Source organism: Anastrepha ludens, chromosome 6, assembly GCF_028408465.1.
Source record: "Anastrepha ludens isolate Willacy chromosome 6, idAnaLude1.1, whole genome shotgun sequence".
Classification (NCBI taxonomy): Eukaryota; Metazoa; Arthropoda; class Insecta; order Diptera; family Tephritidae; genus Anastrepha; species Anastrepha ludens.
The window spans coordinates 117,153,455-117,174,918 of NC_071502.1; the positions used below are offsets into that span (position 1 = coordinate 117,153,455).

Consider the following 21,464-nt stretch of genomic DNA (forward strand, 5'->3'; position numbering starts at 1 on the left):
AAATCACTTGTACGAGTATACAAACGTCTTTAGTGTCTTTTGATCACTCTTCACTATTATTTTTCGGTCCTTAAGGATGCCGATAGTTCTTTTTTTTTTTTTTTTAATTCTTCACTAGCCCTTTCAATTAATTCTTCGGAATTGATTTCACGGCGGTGTATATCTTAAGTTAGATTTAAATTTTTTTTTTTTTTTTTATTACGATCCTTAAGGATTCGACTGGGTTAATGATAAATTCTTCGGAATTTATTCACGGCGGTGTACAACTTATGACGGTCTTTCAAGACTCGTCCCGTTCTATAATCAATTCTTCGGAATTGATTCCCTTTCGACTGCGCCAAATAAGCCAATGCGAAAGTCGTGGCTTAAAAAAAATCAACCGGCGTCGAAACGCGTCTTTATTGATTAAATGGTAAATTTCAATTACAATTTTGATATGCTTACAGCTAGTATTTATAATATTTCCTATTGCTAATAGTTGATTCACTTACAATACAATATTTGGTGAATCAACGAAATACGAATATTGCTTATTCTAAGTTTCCTAAATTATTTGCATAAGTGTCGTTGCACTCATTTCTTTACAAGCTAATTGTGTCGCTTGCGAAATGCGTTAGTGCAATGGCACTTATTTGGTTGGGTATCGAGTTACGATGACCAGTCCACTTCAATTGTGTTTTCTTTTGGAGTAGAATGGTTGAGTGACGTAACTCGCGATGCCGAACCATTATTTTCGTAATAAATTTGCACGATTTGCAAACGTTGTTCAGGTGTAAGTCTATTCATTATAAAATGGCAAACCAAACTGAGCATAAATCAAGTGACAGCTGTCAAAAAGACCATCTTGAAAACCTTACCTCTAAAAAAAACCCTTTACTTAAAGCTTTTTGTATGTACATATTCATCTTTGCCTGGTTGTGGTTTGTTACAAGCAATTTTGCTTCTTCTATCCAGTTTTCTGATTGTACGTTATCTATTGGCCAAATTACATCGTTTTTACTAAACAAGTTCTTTAGATCTCTAATCCAGAAGACTTCTTTCTTTGTAACAATTTTGGATAGATAATGTGGCAGTCGATTTTCTTAATACATAAACAAAATTCTGTGCATGTACTTAACGAGCAGTTCTAAAGTGAACAAATGATTTTCTTGCATGCCGATTTCCAAAATAAAGTATGTATGTAGGCATATGCGATGGTAGCTTGAGAATTCGCCTTATAAAATACTTTTGCAAAATATCAACTTCTTCAAACCACCCGAAACCCCACACCTGTCCTGCTTATGATTGTATTGAATGACAAACTGCAAGAAAAAGTTTCCATTCAGCTTCAATTGAAATTTTTTTCTTTTTTAAAAGACAAGCCCACGAAGCATTAATATCATTCTTTCCTGCGGCTGTTCTGTTTTCAACATGTTTTTTAAAATTCATCTGAACCTTCACCAAATACTTCACCTTTTCTGAACACCATTATTTGAGACTTTGAGCGGTTTACTTCAAGATTCCATAGGTTTCAGTAGCTTTCAAGGTTATTAATCATTTCAAATCAAATTTTGAAGTATTCCTCATATGGAAGAAAATGCGTAACACCTTCAACAAAAAAAATTATTAAAAATTAGCACGAGTCTTTAGCCAAGTGCGTACTCAGAATTTTTATAAAAATTTTGAATTTTGACGAAAATTTATTGAATTTCTTTTTAATTTCGTACAAAGTTTGAAACATTAAGTTATAATTTTTTTCTTATAGTACGAACTAAATATATTAAAAAAAAGTATAAAAAAAGCAAATTTTTTAAAAAATGTTAAAAAATAAAAAAAAAGATTTAAATAAATTTATAAAAAGTTTACAAAACCATAAAAAAAAATTTAAAAAAAATTTAAATAAAAAATAAATAAATAATAAGGCATATAGGTAAACATTTTTTTTTTTTTAAATAAATAAATAGTCAAATTTGTGCATTATGCCGTGCTGTTATTATTATGAATACAACTGTAGCTGTATACTTATATACGTATAGTTGCGGCTTTGAAAGTCCAGTTGGCAAACAAATTTAATTTAAATTTATTGAATTTTTTCAATACATCTTTCCTTTTCAGGTACTCGAGTGAGCTTGTGCCCCAATTTGATCATACTTAGTGAAGTATGTCTTCCCACAACTGATGAAAAATTAAGTTTAAGTCTGTTTTCTAATGGCAAAACTTCCCTCAAAAGTTGACCATTGTTTGCCAAGCTGCGCCCCATATTAGAGAAAACTTTTTCTGTCATTTTTTTTCATGTTGTGGTAGTTATGCATCACTCATTCAGCTGAAGTGATCCAGGCAATATAAGGTATCATAAATAAAAGTATTACAAATAATTTATCCAGCCCTTTTAAGCTTTAGCAGCAGCATTTTTCCTTCTGCTGAACATTTTCGTAATATTGAATTTTTCACTGGTTTCATTCTAAATCTGATGAAGCTTATAGTCTTCAATTTATTATCTGCTTTTTCGAATGAGTCAAAGGTTCTCATGGATTTGAGGACGGGACTAATATGAGCTTGGTCCCCTTTTTGAAGGAAAACAAAATGTAGCTACTCTGATTAGTTTGCAAGTATAACAACCAAAAGTTGCCTTCTCTTTTAAAGCAGTAATAAGCCTTAACTCTCAATGAACGATTAGATCATTTATCTGTAAAAAGTACCAACTCTTCCAGCGGCACCATCCAACTTTCTTCAAGTCCTAGTTGGCATATTTTCCATCTGTTAGAGTCAGTTGCTTTTGACTATAAAAGAAAAAGCACAAAAGGCTACTTGCCTAGCATGAGCACCTAGGTTCATGGGTTCACGGTTTCATGGGCTTAACAGCACTTTTCTGACACGTAGTGGTCCCCGCCATTGGTCGATAATGGGAAAATTATTTTCCTTTTTGTCACTGACATTACTCACTATGATTAGTCAATGTTTACATTTTATGAAAATATAGAAATTTTAATATAGAACAAAATTGGTTTTTTACCGCATCAAGAACTATAAAAGCGCACTTAGCCATAACGCTTTCATTTTCGTTTTTTTCGATTCTGTTTTTTCTTTAGTGTCACTCACTCTTCGTCATAATGCAAAACTAGAAATTTGAACTCGTCTGAGGAGATAATTTTCTTCCAATATATTTTGGCCTAATATTGGCATATTTTGACCCAACTAAGCTTTATCAGGCGCATCTTGAGTTCCCCGATGAACTATTCTCGTATAAATTTTAGTGACATTGTGTTCTATGAACTGTCTTCTAATAGCTCTACTGTGTACTACCACAGCTTTAACTCTCTGATACAAACGCCTCTAATCTGAAAACCGAATTTCCCTTAAGCTGGTTTTTCTGGCAGTCTTAAACTGTTTCTTCACTAGACAAACCTGGTATGCTCATATTTATTTAAGAAATTTCTCATGACGTACTCGCTAAGTTCTGTTTAACTTCCGGATAATATATATCTTTCATTTCCGTAGGGCATTCCGTATTTTGCATTTGACACTTTCAAGAATTTTCTTAAAATCTGGCATTCCTTTACCTTCAAATACAAACTTACTAAGTGTCCTGAGTTTTATGACTGCCACTGTACATCAAAATCACTTAAAGGGTACACAAATCTGATATATAATCGTATACACAAACATTTCATACTACGAGCGAAATCCAAAAAGGCTTCAATAGGGGGTGCAGAAAAAATGCAATTTTTTAAAGTTTTGCACCCTAACAAAATGTGAACAAAAGAACTCATGACTTTTAAGGCGAATAGAAATATGAAGTGCAACATGTATGCATTTAGGGCATGCAACCCTTTGGCAAATGTTTCTCCCCCGCCTACTTCCATATGCTTACTCGCATTACAGCCTGTGGATATGCAACGAAATATGTCATCTTAAAGCGAGCGCACCAACCTGTCGTGTTTCAGCTTGTGAGTGGGTGACCTGGAGCGTTGTTAGCGTCTCTTGAAAACGCGCTGCTAATAAAATGCATTGAAATCTATGTAATTTCTTAAAAGAGTGCTTATATTTTGTTTTTATTTCACTTGAAAAATACGCACATCTGCGTTAATTAGAAAATGCGTATGAGCCATTGATGTTGTCGAGGGATGGAAGGAGAATGGGAGATTTGAAAGAAATAATAATTTTAATATTGACAATATCTGTAGGTATGTAAGCACATATGTACATGACAGTCGTCTTGTTAATTAAAATATCATTTTTCTTCACCTACCCCAATATTTTTATTTTGTGAGCGAACGAAAATATCCGAACGAATGGTATGAAAAAGATCGACTTCTAAACACAAAGATTGCGTCAGATATACCAAAAGCTTGCGCATATTCTAAATAGAGCTGTGTGGAAGCTTATTAGAATCATAAGGAGAAGGTGACTGTATAATTCTGTGTAAGTTTATAGAAAAAAACAGGAGATGAAGAAGTGTTTGTTTGGGCCTCAGAATGAGGCCCTTAATTCATATATCGTCCCCTTAGTATAACAATAGCCTATGTGCTTATAGGCTATTATTTTTTTATTGAATTTTTGGATTCTCCATCGTCGATTTTATTTGTGGTCAAAATTTTGTCAAATTCTAGTTCCACAAAGTGGGTCAAAACGTCAGTCAAAAAATAATAAACTTTTACAGACATAGACTAATTTGAGTGAGAGCTACTTTCGACAAAAAGTTTGAAATTCATTTTCTCAAAACATCAAAAAATTTATAGGCTATTTTAATACTAAGGGGACGATATGTACTCGAAAATATATTACGTAGAGCATTTGTTTTTGTTTTTTGCTTTAATTGCCGTGTGTTTTTTCCAAAACTTTTCCGATCCATTTCCACTTTTCCATTCGTAGGAAAAACCCACAATATCGCCAGCAAAAAAAAAAAAATTGTCAAAAATCAACGCGTTTTTCGAACCACATCAAACTTACATACACTTTTTATCCCTAAATTCAGTGGGCTATAAAGATGCATACCCTAAATTTTTCTAAGAATTCCGATTAAAAAATCTGATATTTCAATGAAAAATCAATTTTTTTTTATTTCAACAAAATTTGAAAATTGGATTTATTTGGTGTTTGTAGAAGCATGAACTATGTTTTCGCGAAAAATTATTTAAAAATTGTCAATAAGTCTTCGTCCTATTGCCATTTAACGCAGCATACATAAAATCGAAATTATGTATGCATACAATCGCATGAAATTGCAATTTCCAAGGCAGTGCAAATTTTTGCATTTTTTCGTCACTCCATTTGCTGCATTTCACCGTCGTTGAGGCACTTCGATATTAGCTTGAATTTGCAAATAATTGCCACAACCACATATTTGCATTGCAGGCCGCTGTTGATGGTCACTTGATGAAACATAATCAACAACACATACATATACACGCAAGTACTCATTCGCAAGCAGATATACACATACACCCATACCTACGAACGACCATCAGCCATAATTGCATTCGAGCGAAAGGAAGTGCTGCACAAAAGTCCCGCTGCTCTGCACTGTCTTCTTGCTATTTCGTATATACATATGTATGTGTGGGTGTATGTGAGTGCATAAGCTCAATTGAAGGCGCGAAGTGGTGCAATAACAATAACCGCAAAAAATTGCTACGCCTGTCAACACATCAGTACGTCAAATGCACAGCAGTGAGTGTTGCCATCATTTCAATTTGCCAGCGGCGTATTGCCACTTTCCGTTGGCGTTGCCGCTTTTGCTGCTTTTGCTGTCGGAGCGGAACTCTCATTTCCCGTTATGGCTGGAAAGTACTGAAAGCGTTGTTCTTGTCAGCAAAGCTTTCTCTTTCTTGCTCATTGCTATTGTTCTTTAAAGGCCATGGAAACGGTGGCTTGATTGACGTCTTCGATGCTGGCACGACGGAGTACTTAACGCTAGCGGACGCTTAGTAGATCCTTCCGTTTATACCATTTTCCTTAGCATTTTACCCAGATATGATTATTTAAAATCTAATTGGAATAAAGCGTGAGTCTTAAAGTCTTGAAGTGGAACTAAGTTGATTATGAAGAGATTTAGGTATGAAATTGCAAGAAAAAACGGATAGCGAAGAAGTGGAGTGAATGAAATGAAATGGCTAAGATTGGAATGCAAGGAAGTGGAATAGAGTGAAATGGACTGGAATAAATAGATAAGAATGAAACGAAATGCAATGCCACGATTGTCATCGAATGTTTTAAATATTTTTATTTGCATTTTGGCCGTTAATTATTAATTCCTTATTAAGCCTCATTTACTATGGGGTTAGAGGTAGTCAGAATTTAAAAAAAATTGTTTTTTTTTTTGTGCATTTTCTTAAAGCATAATATTCTAAAAGTTATTGTGTGAAAATTTGAAATGAATCCGACAAATATATTTCAACAATTAACAAAGCGCACTCGGGCGCTACATAAATCGATAGCAAAACTTTAAATGCGTTTTTCTCAAAACTCGAGCCTGATAGAAGGACTTTTTTCAAAAGTTCGATTTTTTTTAAACAATTGTTTGTCGGTTTTTTCTCGAAAATATTTAAAATATTTTCTGAGGCTGTCGTATTGCTAATTCTGAAAAAAAAAAACGCTTCGATCAGGCACCAGATTTTCTATTAATAAAACTAATTTCTCTTGTCCGAATGATTTCAGATGAATCTTGTTTTTTTAAATTTTGCTAAAGTCAAGCCGACACATGATGTATTAATGCCATGTTTTTATTTTTGTAAAAACAAAACAATAGACTAGCAACAAAAATTATTGAAAAGCATCAGTTTCTCGGGCCTCTGACTATTCCTAACCCCTTATACTAAACTAGAATAGTAAATAGTAAAGGAAAGTTTTAATTGGCGGTGACCGTGTTGGTTTGTTGTATTTCTATGCAGTATACAATTAGTGGATCCCGATTTCGATTAGGATACCATCAAGACGCAAGCTGGATACTCTAAGCTTGATATAAACTCATACGCATATGGGCCAAGTTGGTATTATTACTACAATTAGTTTTATAAACAGAACAGAAAACAGAAAGAAATTTGTTTATGAACAGAAAATAATTTTTTTTTTGTATTAGTTCGCCCCTAACTCGAGTTTTACATGCGTGAGAATGAAATAACCGCCAGCTGAACGTAAATTTTTTGGTATTATAGTTGCTGGAAAGATACTCTCATCACTTATTATTCAAATCATGAAATTACTAAGGAGCCTCTCACATTCACCGCGGAAACTATGAAACGAAAACAAGTGAGGTGGATATTTGATAAACCACTTTAACCTCAGCACATGCAAAACAGCAAAAGTCATGTGTAGAACTATAGGCAAAAAACTGACTCAACTCGTACTTACGCTCTCGCGAAAGGACTGCAGAACTATCATAGGTATGCTAACAGGTCATAATCTATTGGCTGCACATACGTACCAGATAGGGTTGCTAACACGGACAAATGCATGAAATGCAGAGAGGATATTGAGGAAACTTTAGAACACCTTCTCCGACACTATTAAAAACGCGATTAAAATGCCTGGGAGCCCCATTGTTTGAGGATCTGGACGACGTCTCAAAAGCGGATCTCCCAGCGCTGCTTAGATTCGCCAAAAGCGCTGACATCCTACATAATGTCTACTTTAGGTATTTATAGAGGTCGGTATCCATCTGGTATCGCTAGGGATCAAAAGGTCTATGCGTGGCTTGTTGCCAACCAGGCCAACCTAACCTAACCTAATCAAAAAGTTCTCAGAATATATTCAGAAAATTCGAAATTCAAAATTCAAGTTTATTTCTCAAACTCTGATGTTATCGCCTTCAAAGTACGCCCCATCAAGTGCAATACATTTTTGTCAATTTAATTCTTTTTCATTTCTGGAATTCTATTCGGTATAGTCAACAGAGCCGCTTTCGATTATTCCCTTACTTCCTTTCGGCTGTTAAAACGAGTTCCCCTTAGTGGTTTTCTGACTGCATCAAACAGAAAAAAAATTACAGAGAGTCTTATCAGGTGAGTTCGATGGCTGTTGGATGGTATTCGATTCGGTCTTGGTCAGAAATTCACCAACCATGATGGCACGTGCGCCTGTGTGTTATCGTGGTGCAAAATCACGAATTGTTTTCCCACAAATCCCTTCTTTTTTGGCGAATTGTTTCACATAAACGGCTCATAACGCTCAAAAAATAGTCCTTATTAAATGTCTGACCTCCTGGAAAAAATCCGTGGTATACAGTGCCGTTGTAATCCATCTTTTTCGACTGATAACGACATCGTTTTTTGGTATTGGTTCATTCGAAACTCTCCACTCACTCGCCTGATGTCTGAATTGTGTCTCGTATGCATAAACCCACGTCACGTCTCCAGTAAGGACGCGTTTGTAAAATGCTGGGCCAGATTCAGCCTTGTATTTAGCGATATCAACGCGGTCCCTCTTTTACATGAAACTCAGGTCCATTGAGACCAACTTTGCAGCCAAAGCTAACTACAATGTCCTGAATGGATCCAGAAGCAACGTACAAGTCCTTTGCCAATTCTCTGATATTTAGTTTGTGGTTATTGAGCAAATTTTCTCTCATGTTATTGATATTTTCATCACTTTCGATGTCGACCGTCTGCCACTGAATCGTTCATGCCACCCATAAAAGGCTGTTTTCTTTCGAGTATCACTACCGAAGCAGTTTCTCAAAATTTCTAAGGTTTTCGCACTATTGAATACATTTTTAGCGCAAAATTTGAGACAGACTCGTTGTAGCAAATTCAAATCCATTTTTGATACTGCAAAACATCGAAAACACGTGCAGAGGTATATTATAATTACTCTTGAAGGTATAACTTTTACAAATGTCACGCAATGGCGATAAAATTTCGATAGGAATAGAAATCAGAGATGTGGAGACCTAACAAGAAAAAAAGAAGCAGAACTCAAATCAGTTGACTTACATTGTCACATGGTGGTTTTTCCTGGAACTTTTTGATGAAAAAGTACTTCAACCAGTTACATGTAAACGTTTATATTAACGGCTCTCGGGAGCTCAGTAACTCCCACTAAATGTTCTTACAAAAATTTTTGCAGAACACTTATGTTACTACTACCTTAATCTGGTCATATACTCATTTTGTATAAATATTTAAAAAAAAATTTTTTTAAGAAAATAAAATGCGATCGCTTCGATTTTATAGTATGTTATTATTGACATCAAATAGTAGACAAACACATTTTTTTTACATATTTTTTGTAGCAGTGTGGCACTAAAGTAAGCGTCTTAAAAAAAGATAGGCGGCTTGCCAACAGGATTTTGACTCTTCGGAACATCTTGAAGTTAAATACTCAAATGTCCTACTTACTTTTACTTTTCTTACACTCTTACTTGTCTTAAAAAAACCTCAAACTGACCTGTGGAAAAGGAAGATCGAGGGTTAAATAGTTCCTCAAAAATTAGCCTCATAAAATTCCACGCCTGAACGTTAACAATAACTTTTCTATGAGCTGTCGACTTCTAAAATGTTTTGTGCCATAAGTTTTTGCATTGCGGCTTTAAGGGGGGGGTAGGGTCACAAAATCGAAATTTTTTTTCTTCACTCATCTTGTAGTAAATCATTTCAAGAATGTTGTGTCAAAATTTTAAGTGGATCGGAGCAGAACTCTCAAAGTTATAGCCTTTGTAGGCACTCTACCTCGAATGCGGAGCATCGATAATTTCTCAGAGTCATTTTTTCAAACGCGTTTTTCCCGAAACGACTTCTTAAAAGTCGGTGCCAATTACAACTCCGAAACTATTCAACCGATTCTTTTAAAATTTGGCACACGTTTTCTAAATCAAAAATACCTCCCCCCTACACTGTTTTTTTTTATTTTATTTTTTTAAGGTTGTTTTTCACTTACAAATATGGCGAAATTTTTCGCCAAAAATGCTCGTTTTACGTTTTTTTGCCACCAAAACTACAAAAATGAAAAAAAAAAGTTTTTATTAATGTAGGGGGGAGCATTACGTCATACTTTAACTGAAAAATTCGACTTTTTTAGTTTCAGATGATTCTACGACGAATGCCGATTGGCACCGCAGAGCACCTCTCGAAAAACATATCTCCAAAAAAACTCTGTCATGGGCTTATTTGTCAATATTTTATAATTAATATTTTTTAAAAACTTATTGAAAAGATGTACAATAACATGCAACTGATTTTTTTAAAGTATCTTAAGCCATATTTCTGTAAAAAATTAAAAAAAAAGTGTTTTTTTTTTAGCGCGAAACCCTACCCCCCCCTTAAAAGATTGGTGCTCTTTTGATCTCAGTGTTGATGAAATTCTTTCAGCGCTGACCGTCAACTGTACAATCAAATGATTGGAATGCTTCCTGAAGGGCACCAGCTTCATGTGCATATGTATTCATACATTTCTATGTATGAATGTATGTGATAGCTACACACAATCACAACAGCCCTAAGTACATGCGAGCACACAAATACCTACTCAAATAGGTCCCTATGTATGGCAGTATGCGCGCTACTACTCGCCTGTTTCGTTGTTGAAAAAAAAAAAAAATTGTGTGGCTAGCGATAATCCTGAAATTTATGACAAATATTTGTAATAATAGCTTTGGTAATATGTGATAACAATCGAAAGGAATGAAGAGAAGAAAATGTATATTAATAAAAAACTCTAGTGAAGTGATAGCGTTATTTGAAGGCATACGAGGTGTGGCAATTAAGTTCCGGGAATTTTCAAAAAACAAAAAAATAAGCAAATTAAGTTATTTATGAACATAATTTTGCTATATACTATCAGAATAGTTTTTTTCGAACAATTACTCTACACAATAATTCAAATACTAATCCCACGTTTGGTAAGCCTCTAGTTAATCTTCTGAAGTTAACCCCTACAGCAGTTGCAGCTTTTTTGAGCTTATGTGCGCGTGAACATTAATATTGAGAAGCGATTTCATTTTGGGGATGAGAAAGCATCACTCGGGGCGATAACGGGGCATGAGGTGTGTGCGGCAATGTTGGAATGCCTTTTTTTCGCCAAAAACTCTGCGGCACAGATTGTGGAATAGGCAGATTGTTGTGGTGCAGTAATCAACTCATCTTGACTATTCCGCACGAATCACAGATTGCAAGATTTTGCCCTCTGAAGCAAAAATGTGAGAGCGAGTTGAACTAGACCAAAGGAGACTTGACAGTGCAACTGAATCCACTCATTTCACATGAATTTTCAGTATCTTCCTATCAATCGTTGTTCAGGCGGCAACTTAGTAAGATTGACAATGATTGTGTAGATATTTTCGTATATCACCACCTCCTACCTCTTCCTGCCTCTTCTTGTAAACAAACTGCTGCCAAATCCCTTATTACGTCAGCAAATCAGCTGATTCCTTCAAATTCGCTGCGAGCCGATTAGCGGTTGGATGTCGGTCACCCCTTTGCATTGTGGTTATTTCGGGCCGCATATGAAAAATGTGTGTCCACAGCCGATCTAGGACGTCAACACAGAACTGTGCATTCACTGTCAGTAAGACAGGAGCATTTTCATGAAGATTTTTTTTGTAATTAATTTCTTTATAGCCAACGGTTTTTTAAACTTTAAGCAATATTTTTACTTAAAGTTATTTAATTCATTTAATAAACATTTATGGAAAGCACCCAGTGATGCAACCACTTACTAATTTGCAGATAAATAATAGTATATACTACAATAATTGATTATGATCTGAGGTCTGTTGTAGCCTTTCTCCTGAGTTTGGTGAAGGTTATGGGATTTGCAATTATTTCTGTGACAAGAGGGCTTGAGTGCGATTGGAGTCAAGAGTTGTGTGATGTAAGTAGCATACTTGCTTATTTCTTCAATTATTTTAGATACTTAAAGATCACGATGAATTTGTGCATTTGTGATATATTAAGGGGCGTTTGAGATCATTCTGAGGGGTTTCGACTGTAATCTTTGAAGTATTTTGATGTTTGAGTTAGGTGCAGTGCCCCAAAGTTTGATGTCATATGTCGATATAGGTTTCAAGTTAGATGAGTAGAGTGAGAACTTACTTTCGAGAGAAACATGAGAATTTTGGCGGTCGCAGTAGCCGAATGGGTTAGTGCGTGACTACCACTCGGAGTTCATAGAGAGAACTTACGATCGAATCTCGGTGAAACACCAAATATTAAGAAAAACATTTTTCTAATAGCGGTAGTAGCCCTCGGCAGGCAATGGCAAACCTCCGAGTGTATTTCTGCCATGAAAAAGCTCCTCATAAAAATATCTGCCATTCGGTGTCGGTTTGAAACTGTAGGCCCCTCCATTTGTGGAACAACATCAAGACGCACACCATATATAGGAGGAGGAGCTCGGCCAAACCCCTAAATAGGGTATACGCGCCAATTATATATATATATATATGAGAATTTTGATGTAGTAACCAATTTAGATGTTATTCCTAGAGTCGTCAGTTTGGTGAAAATATGGGGTTTCCATGTGAGCTTGCTATCAAGATACATGCACGCCGCACTTATCGAAAAAAACACTTTCAGTATGGCCTCCAGTCGCGAATTCGGCACTCTCTCTTTTGTTAATCGCTCCCAGTGGCTCGTGATGTTACTTAAATATTCTGATCTCTTCTGCAGTGGGGCCTACGAGAGTTTCTCGACTGATTTCACTGAAAAGTGGTTCAAACCGCAACGCACTGTTGCAAGTTTTCGAATTATAACTAAATTCCCGAAACTTAATTGCCATACCTCGTACATATGCACCCATACAGGCAAAGGCAAACACACATGGCAGAAAATATTAAGTATCTTCTCAAAGATTCGCCTCTACACCAACATATAAAAATACTTTTTTCCCTTACTTGAAGCATTTCTTGCAGCTTTTGCCAAAAAGATAATTTGCATTTTTATGATACATTTTTTTCTCTCTATTCTCCTTTTTTTTTGGTTTGGTGCTTGTGTTTACTCTTCGCCACTAGTTGACCGGAATTTGCAAACACAGGCAGATGGTGAATTGAGTGTCGTAATTTCCCCCCTATTTAAATAAGTTTATTCACATATTATCATGCGTATAGGGAATGATATAAAAATAATAGCTTTTTAGCGGAATTTGAGTGTTGAGCATTGAGTGTTGAGGGGTTGGTAACATTTGGGCGTGGTGCCGCAATATTTTAGGCATAACAATTGCAAAATATTTCAGATTCCATTCTTTTCCTACGGTGACAAATCGTAATTTGCTAGTTATGGTGTGGGCTTGAAAATAGGGATAGCTGAGGTTTTTTCTTCTGATTTTTATAGGCGCTCTTGTGTGTGAGATGATTTGGATATGATTATCACGACAGTCGAGTATTCGTAGAGTTTTTTATGAATATTTTTTTTATTTGTTTTTTTGGAAATTTGCATAATATTTATACATTTTATTATAGACGCTTGCCCTCTAATAACGAAGGCAATGTAAAATATGTTAATATTTAAGTGGGCACTCATGAGAAACCTCTGCACAAAATTGAAATATGCAAACCAAAGAAAGGTTAGGCGCATATTCGCAGTAAATTTGAGGGAGCCTCTTACGCACACGCGATTCTTATTAAAAAAATGTTTAAAACTTATGGTTTTTAATACAAAGGATGTCAGATTCTACGTATGCATAAATTATTAATTATTTCTTAATTTGAAAAAAATTAATAAATAAATTATGTAGCCACTTGTTACTCACTGCAACCGTAATATTTATATATAATTTGAAAAAGTGAAATTCACAAGAGATGGCGTAAGTACTACCAGACGCTTAGAACCAAGAATGATGAAATTATTTTATTTTTACTATGCTAAGAATCATAAAACCACTACATTGTTGGGGCATTGCTTCATTGCAGGCGACTGCCACAGCCGCGTGGGTTTGGGCTTGTGTCGAAAACCACTGTAGACGCGAAATAAAAATTATTAAAAATAACGGCGCGCCACCTCGAAGGTATTTCTGCCATGAAAAGCTTCTCATTAATTGACATAAATTAACTTTCGCTTCCTCTATTTGTGATTACACCTCCACATCTTAAGAAATAAAGTCTCGAAATATGTATGTATGCTAATAACTGCACACAGAATGAGCCGATTTGCGTCAAGCTTTTTTGTTTTTGGAAGCGAGTCGCTTCTGGAAGGCTTTGCCGGACATAGATTGTATGAACTTGCAAAAGAGTCGTGCCTATCAGCCAAAATAAAGGTTGGATAAATTTTAAGGGCGATGTTGAATGTGAACCACACCTAAACGTCAGGCTTTATTTTGCATTTCATTTGACATTTTTCAATTTCAGACTAATTCAATTTGAACTATGGAAAGATACACAATCGAGCAACGCGTTAAAGTTATTCAGGCTTAATATAAAAACGGCCGTTCAAATCAAAATGCATATCGGGCACTTCGAGATTTTTTCGGTCAATTCAATCGTCCAAATGTGCGTACAATCAGAAAATTGTACAAAAGTTTGAGCAAACCGGGTCTGTAGCAGATGCGAAAACACCAGTGCATGCTCGTACAGCTCGTACTGCGGAAAATATTGCTGCTGTTCGCGATAGTGTGGTTGAAGAGCCGTCCACCTCAACTCGTCGTCGTGCCCAGCAATTGCACCTCTCACGCTCGTCGTTGATGAACATTACCTTTACACGCTTACAAAGTGCAATTGACTCAAGAACTGAAGCCTCTTGACCATTTCAAGCGTCGTCAATGGCCAGAATGGCAACAGTGAATGACCAATTTTCGAAGAAAATCATTTTCAGTGAATAGGCACATTTTCACCTCGTCACGTCAATAAACAGAATTGCTGCATTTGGGCGAATGGTAATCCAAGAGTGATTGCCGAAAAACCAATGCACCCACAAAGAGTGACTGTTTGGTGCGATTTATGGACCGGCGGCATCAATGGGCCGTATTTTTTCCAAAATGAGGCCGGTCAGGCAGTTACTGGGAATAGTGTTCGCTATGGTGAGATGATAACGAACTTTTTATGGCCCGAATTGGAAGATATGGATGTGGACGATATGTGGTTTCAACAGGACGGTGCCACTTGTCCACAGGTAATGAAACAATGGCTCTCTTGCGCGAAAAATTTGATGGCCGAATAATGTCACGTAGCGGCGATGTCAATTGGCCACCAAGATCATGTGATTTGACACCGTTGGACTTCTTTCCTTGGGGTTAATTGAAAGAAAAGGTGTACGTTGATAAGCCAGCAACAATTCAAGAGCTAAACGATGAGATAATTCGGCACATTAACGGCATAGAACGTCAATTATGCTTCAGTGTCACTCGAAAATTTGAACCATCGGATGGAGGTGTGTCGCCGAGGCCGCGGCGGCCATTTGGCCGATATTTTGTTCCATATAGGTATAATAATAAAGAGAAATGACAATAATTTCGTAAAACAATAGTATTTTATTCAAAATCAACACCGACCCTTAAAACTTAACTACCCTTAATATTAAAAAATCATAAAATTGCATTTCGAACTGCAACAAACCAAAAATTACCCAACCAATTGGGGTGCTGATTTTTGGCTTTAAAACTTTGAAATATTTGCTATCGCTCTGTTTTCATCAAATTTGTCAATTCTTTCTTTTTTTTAACTGCTTCTTATATGTACGTTAGCAGTGCTGCAAGTTAATAGAAATGTTTTTCGGTGATGTTTCGTTATTTAGTGATTTTTGATGATGAAGAATTTTTTGTTAAGTTTTAAAAATTATAACCGAAACAAGAAAACTGAAAAGAGGCTTGGGAAGTTGGTTTGGATGAGGTACTGTGATGAGCAGAGGACGCAAAAGACCATGTGGGCGAAGTGCAAACCCCAAACAGAATTAAACCCAATTTAATCTAAATCAACTCTTAATGAGCAAAGGAATAAATCAATTCAGTCGAAAATATTTCGCATTTGTAGCTCAAAAGCGAAGAATTAATTTTCAACTACAATTACTTGCATTCACAATTCACTTTTATACTAACATTTCTATAAAATTTTGCAGGCACACAGTTATCCTTACTTCAGCCAAACATACAAACATCCACACGTACGAGTACGCTTCCATTCTAGAAATCAATAAACGATTTCTTGGCATATTTTCTACATTTCATTCGTTTACATTGCCGTTGGTCCATAAATATAAATCAACCTGATAAGTCTATAAAATGAAGTTTGTTTTATTTTTATTACATTGAATCATATACGCACACACATAAGTCTTCATTAAGGCCCAGACCCAGCAAAGGAAGAGGAAGAAATGAGTGAGGTGGAAAGCTATAAAAGTTATTACGAAGATAGGGCGGCAGCACGTCATTAAGGCTTTATTAGTTTCACCCCTACACCAGCTAAAGGCAGGTGGTCAATGTGAGGTAAAACGGTGGAGAAGGGGAAAATCCATTTGTCTTACAATAATACGAATTTCTTTATACCAAAAGGTAGGTATGTACATGCAAAGGCTTGTGGGGCTAGGATTCGCATGCTTCAATGCTTTTTTGTAGGGGTATAATTTTCTTACATTTGAAGAAAAAATCGAAATAGACTTTTATCAAATTGCTCTTAAGCATAGTTACATACATATTCCAGTAGAGTTAAGGCATACTACATACATACACATATAAGCAGCTTTTTAGAGCTAACATTTTTATAATTACATAGTTTGAAAATGAAAACAAATATAAATATTTTTCTTGAGGAAAAATAAAATGGGTAGAGATAAGGACGATATTTAAACGGTCACTATTAGGGATTATGGATGTAAAAATTGCTGTTACCTGAGCCTGAAAGTTGCTCTGCAGCATTAAAAAATTGAGAGTGAAGATGTTTGAGTCTTAGCCTCGCCAAAGGTTTGGTAGTTTTCTGCACTGAAAATGTTTTAATGTGGTGCGTTTCAAGCCCAAAACGACTCGGGAGCTTCGGAGCCCATCCTGGGTTGTTCGTCTTCTTACGTCAGCTCGCTCTCAAACGGTTGTTCGGAAGCTATCCAGAGGATACTGAGGTGAAGCCCGCAAGGTTTCAGCTGCTTGTAGCGTATGCAGAAGCATCGTCATGGTCACTCCGACTTGCACTCTCCCACTTGCGTGGACTTCTGCACACGGAACCGTCCTCCTAAGTTAAATCACGTTGAGCGAATGGACAATAACGATACAGCAAACAAGGTGCTCTTTTCAAAATGCAAACTCGCAAAAAAGGACGTCCTCATCTACGTTGGAAAGACCAGATCGACGACGACCCGACCGCCCTCGATCTTTCCAACTGGCGTCAACACGCGCAATGCAGAGGCGATTAGCGCAACATTTTGGAGAGAAGAACAAGAGCCAAAGAACAAGCCTTGCCAAAGTAGGGCAGGTAAAATAACTCCAAATTATAATTCTCTATTTAGCTAACACAAAATAGGCTTAAAGTTATGTTCCCATCGGAAGCTGCCCAGTTAAGGCAGCCATCACTATTGAGAGTTGGCAGTTTTTTAGCTTGAAAAGTGCGCTTGGACAACTGCAAGACATGCATGTTGCTCCCTAAAACTAACCTGCATCGAGATTTAACTACCATATCGAAGGTTACACGACAGATAGTCGAAGGAGTCCCCAACCTCTCTTTTCGCAACAAAATCACCTCAAGAGTGGCCAGCCTTGCTAACAGATATAGTCATGCAGTTTCATGCAATGTTCTTGAACCCTGGTATCCAATTATTCAACTGCCTCCGAAAGAGAAGTTAGCCACTCCTGTAGTGCGATTCACTAACTCTTATCGATTCGACAATTGTTATTTTTCTCTTCAGTATTTGTCGATTGCACTGTCGATTGTGCTATTCACTAACTTATGTTAACTAACACTGAACAGCTGTTTTCTTCTATTTATTCAAACTGATAGAGAGTGGCATCTTTGTCAAATTAAATGTCAGAATGAGCGAATAACATGAAGAAGAGAAACAAAAAAACATAGACGCCAAACTGTTAAATGCAATTGTGAGTGTTTTTTAACAATAATATATGTACAAAGTAAGTACAATAAAATAACTGTTTATTTCAATTTATTGTTTTATTAATAATTTTTGTATATTGCTTTAGGATGACATCGACAGCTACCAAAAGAAGCCGTGCCACATCCGAGCAGCTAAATCGCCTGCTTGACTACCTAATGGAAGTCCCGGGTCTAGCAGGATCTAGGTTCCACAGCCTCCATGGTAAGTACGAGTGCGACAAAAAGTGGAGCGAGCTAGCAGCAAAATTAAATAGTCTGGGTGGAGCAGTGAAGACGGTGAATCAATGGCAAACGGTAAGAAAATATTGTGTTATTACTTAAAAGTAGAGAGATGTTAATCATTCCCCTAAAAAGGTATGGCGGGACTTAAAAAGCCGCACCAGCATTAAAGCACGGAATCGGCGAAGGCAACAAGCTTTAACTGGGAACAGGCCAATCAGCGAGGAGCCCCTAACGGAATTCGAGAGGCGGGTGTCTGCTCTTATAGGGGAGGAGTATATGAAGGGCCACGATTCAACCCCTGAAAATATTCCACTGGAGGAGGTAAATTGCATGAAGTGTATGTTTTAAAGTGTAACTTACTGGTGTGTAAATTTTTAGGTAATCCAAATGGGTATCGAAGTGGAAGATGAAAGGGTGATTTCGGAAGCCCCGTCGCCTTTACGGACGCCACTGGCAGAGAATTTCACGCTGAGGTCAGGTAATTCCCATATCTCAGACAGGAGAACACCACGGGCGAGCTTGAAAAGAAAGCGCATGGAAGAAGACGGTAATGCTCGGAAGAAATTTTTGGAAATAGCAGAAAAACAGGCAGATGCACTAAAGGTAATTTCTTTTGAACTTAATGTAAAATAATTTTATTATGTTTTTCCATTGGTGATTGTTTTTTAATAGATGCTAGCCCAGTCGAGTAGAGAAACAGTAGAAGTCGCGAAACAACAAGCAGATGCTTTAAAGGTAATTTATTTTCAACACATAAAAGTGGCATTTTATTAATTGTTCTTGCTATTTTTTAATAGATCTTAGCCGAAAGCAGCTCTGCAATTGCTCAGGCTAATAAAATGATGGCGGAGGCAATAGCCGTATTGGGGAATGGTTTAAGCGCTACCGCAGAAGCATTCAACAATCTAACGAATGCAATCTATCGCATGTAGATTAGAAACCAATTCCGCAGTTCCTTTTTATGTGCATATATACCAAATGTTTATTTTAGTACCTGAAGTTACTTTTTATTTGAATTTTATAAGTAAACAAGCTGTGGTAATGTTAAGTAACATTAATTAAATGAATTAGAATGTATTGTTTTCGTTTTTACAAATAGACTGACCTTTGAATTTATAAACCATGTGTACATACGCTTATGCATACCTACATACATAAATAGATTTATGTGCCTGTAACCTAAAACTGTATGTAAACTGAAGTTAAAGACTGAATTGTTTTTATTGAATCTGCATGTAATTTTGTTCAATAAAAGGTTTTAACAATAAATATGAAAATGTTTTAACAATAAATATGAAAATGTTTTAACTTTTTATACCCGAGTGTTCACATAGATATGTATGCGGAATGATTATGAGTGAAAATAGTATTTAAGTAAAAAAATTAGCAATCAGTCGGTCTTGGATGCGCTTTGCTGTTGAGGATGGTGCATCTTGGTTTACAAAAATGTCGTTTGTTCTGGGCTCTGTGAATTCATTTTCGGTCTGGTATATTCCTTCTCTTAAACGAATATTATGTAAAACTGAGCACGCGTTAACTACTTGTCCAGTAAATCCTGGATCGTACAAGAGTGTCCTTTGTTGAGACAAGCACCGCCACGTTGCCTTAAGAACACCAAAAAGTCTCTCAACTGGGTTACGAGCTTTGCACAATGCCTCATTGTACAAGAATTTCGGAGTACCTTCCGGTTGGTTTGTTAGAGGAGTCATCAGCCAAGGCTCCAAAGGGTACCCGGAATCACCTGCAGAGAATTTTTGATTTTTAATTCCCTTATTTTTATTTAAATATATTTATTAATAGATTAAAAAGCCTACCAATCAAAAACAAGTTATGGTTTCCAATTTCAAAATTCCGTTGCATAACCATTCGCACCGCAGAGGAACTCCAAATGTATGAATCGTGCCGTGCTCCCGGAAATTTGGCATTTACGTTTAAAATTTTAAGTGTAGGATCACATATCTGTAAAACATTAAAAGGGAATCTTGATTCTTGAATACTTTACAAATTATGTTGTTACCATTTGGACATTAAGCGAATGGTAGCCGTGGTGGTTGACATACGCTTCTTCATGACGTTTCGGGGCCAAAATTGACACGTGCGTGCAATCGATAGCTCCAATGGTACCTCCCACAAACGGGGAGGTTGCTGAAGCAAAAATTTCTTTTGCCGCTTGCCGCTCCACTTGGGTCATGGGAAATCTCACCTTTGCGCAAAACATGGAGCTGTTGATTGCAGCTGTTACCCGATGAATGCTACGGCTAACGGACGACTGGCTCATAGATATTCCCCATTGCTCACCTACGGGTCGTTGATAACACCCGGTTGCAAAAAATCGCAGTGCAGCTAGAACCTAGTTGTATAAAGGCAGAATTTAGAACTGAATTAGCTTGAATGTTACCAAATTTACCTGTTTTTCAGTCGAAATCGCTGTTATTCTGGAACCTCTAAGATGGCTGTCAAGCTGCGAAACTACGTCCTCAGTCAAGTCTGGAGTTAAACGGAATAACTTCTGGAATTCCCCTGCATCCAAATCGAAAGGATTGTCCACATGCCGGAGCAAACTTCGATCAACTATTTGAGGGCTCACTTCCTCCTCTCCACGCGATAAATCGTAAGCCAAATACTCAAACGCCATACTTACACTTTTTAAAGAAGTTTTTTTTCACAGTTTTGATAAAATCACTAATTTTTCTTTATCGTTTGATTTAACAACACGAAAATTATTGTCGTTTAGTTCGCGATAATCGACAGGTTAACCAAACAGCTGATTTTGTCTTGTCGATTTTCGTAATGAAATGGGTTACTGAATAGCAAAATCGTAAAAATTGTGGTTAAGGAAAGATAACAAAGCGAATATCGATAAAATGTGTTAGTGAATCGCACCACTGGACAAATTTTTAGCGCCCCACCAGCGATACCCGTCTGTTTACTACAATAGCTGTGTACTTCCGCACGAAAAACACTGCGTGATATGCAACACCAAGTTCGAGTTGAATGGCAAGCTTCTCGCTGTCGACTCTTCCACCAACCTTTAAGCCCAACGTTGCCATCCCAGAAGAGGTTAACTGTTACCCTGTTAACCAATCCATGTTGGTTTTGCGGGCATCTGGGTTAAGGTGTATCCATTTTGGCTCAGTACAAATGTACATGGGTTGGTTGATGTGGGGATAAAAGCGGATGTTTCTAGGAGTTCATGAATGTCCGTTGTTAAGGCAAAACCTGTAGCCAGTCCAATTGCAACACGGGTAGTGGCGGTTTAACGTGCAATATCTATGGGTATGACATAAGGCACAGTGGGAAGGAGGGGTGC

At 36.7% G+C, this 21,464-nt stretch overlaps 2 protein-coding genes across 2 annotated transcripts; one reads left to right on the forward strand and one right to left on the reverse strand.

Annotated features, from left to right (window-relative positions):
* The first annotated feature begins 17,740 nt into the window (after positions 1-17,740).
* On the forward strand, positions 17,741-19,266 carry LOC128866544 (uncharacterized). The gene is made up of 6 exons (XM_054107362.1): positions 17,741-17,949; positions 18,019-18,226; positions 18,287-18,475; positions 18,533-18,757; positions 18,827-18,889; positions 18,952-19,266. Exons 2-6 carry the CDS (start codon positions 18,020-18,022, stop codon positions 19,084-19,086), a joined length of 819 nt encoding a protein of 272 aa, XP_053963337.1. The 5' UTR covers positions 17,741-17,949; position 18,019; the 3' UTR covers positions 19,087-19,266.
* A 144-nt stretch (positions 19,267-19,410) lies between these two features.
* LOC128867262 (putative nuclease HARBI1) lies at positions 19,411-20,789 on the reverse strand. The gene is made up of 4 exons (XM_054108371.1): positions 20,562-20,789; positions 20,172-20,504; positions 19,969-20,113; positions 19,411-19,895 (listed from the first exon to the last, which is right to left on the reverse strand). The coding sequence occupies exons 1-4, from the start codon at positions 20,787-20,789 to the stop codon at positions 19,525-19,527; spliced, it is 1,077 nt and encodes a 358-aa protein (XP_053964346.1). The 3' UTR covers positions 19,411-19,524.
* Positions 20,790-21,464: the final 675 nt, after the last annotated feature.

Coding starts and splice junctions, on each gene's coding strand:
- LOC128866544 (XM_054107362.1), top strand. CDS start 18,020: ATGACATCGACAGCTACCAAAAGAAGCCGTGCCACATCCGAGCAGCTA. Junction 18,227..18,286: donor CGGTGAATCAATGGCAAACG/GTAAGAAAATAT, acceptor TCCCCTAAAAAG/GTATGGCGGGACTTAAAAAG. Junction 18,890..18,951: donor AACAAGCAGATGCTTTAAAG/GTAATTTATTTT, acceptor ATTTTTTAATAG/ATCTTAGCCGAAAGCAGCTC.
- LOC128867262 (XM_054108371.1), bottom strand. CDS start 20,789: ATGGCGTTTGAGTATTTGGCTTACGATTTATCGCGTGGAGAGGAGGAA. Junction 20,505..20,561: donor CGATTTCGACTGAAAAACAG/GTAAATTTGGTA, acceptor TTATACAACTAG/GTTCTAGCTGCACTGCGATT. Junction 19,896..19,968: donor CCATAACTTGTTTTTGATTG/GTAGGCTTTTTA, acceptor AATTCTCTGCAG/GTGATTCCGGGTACCCTTTG.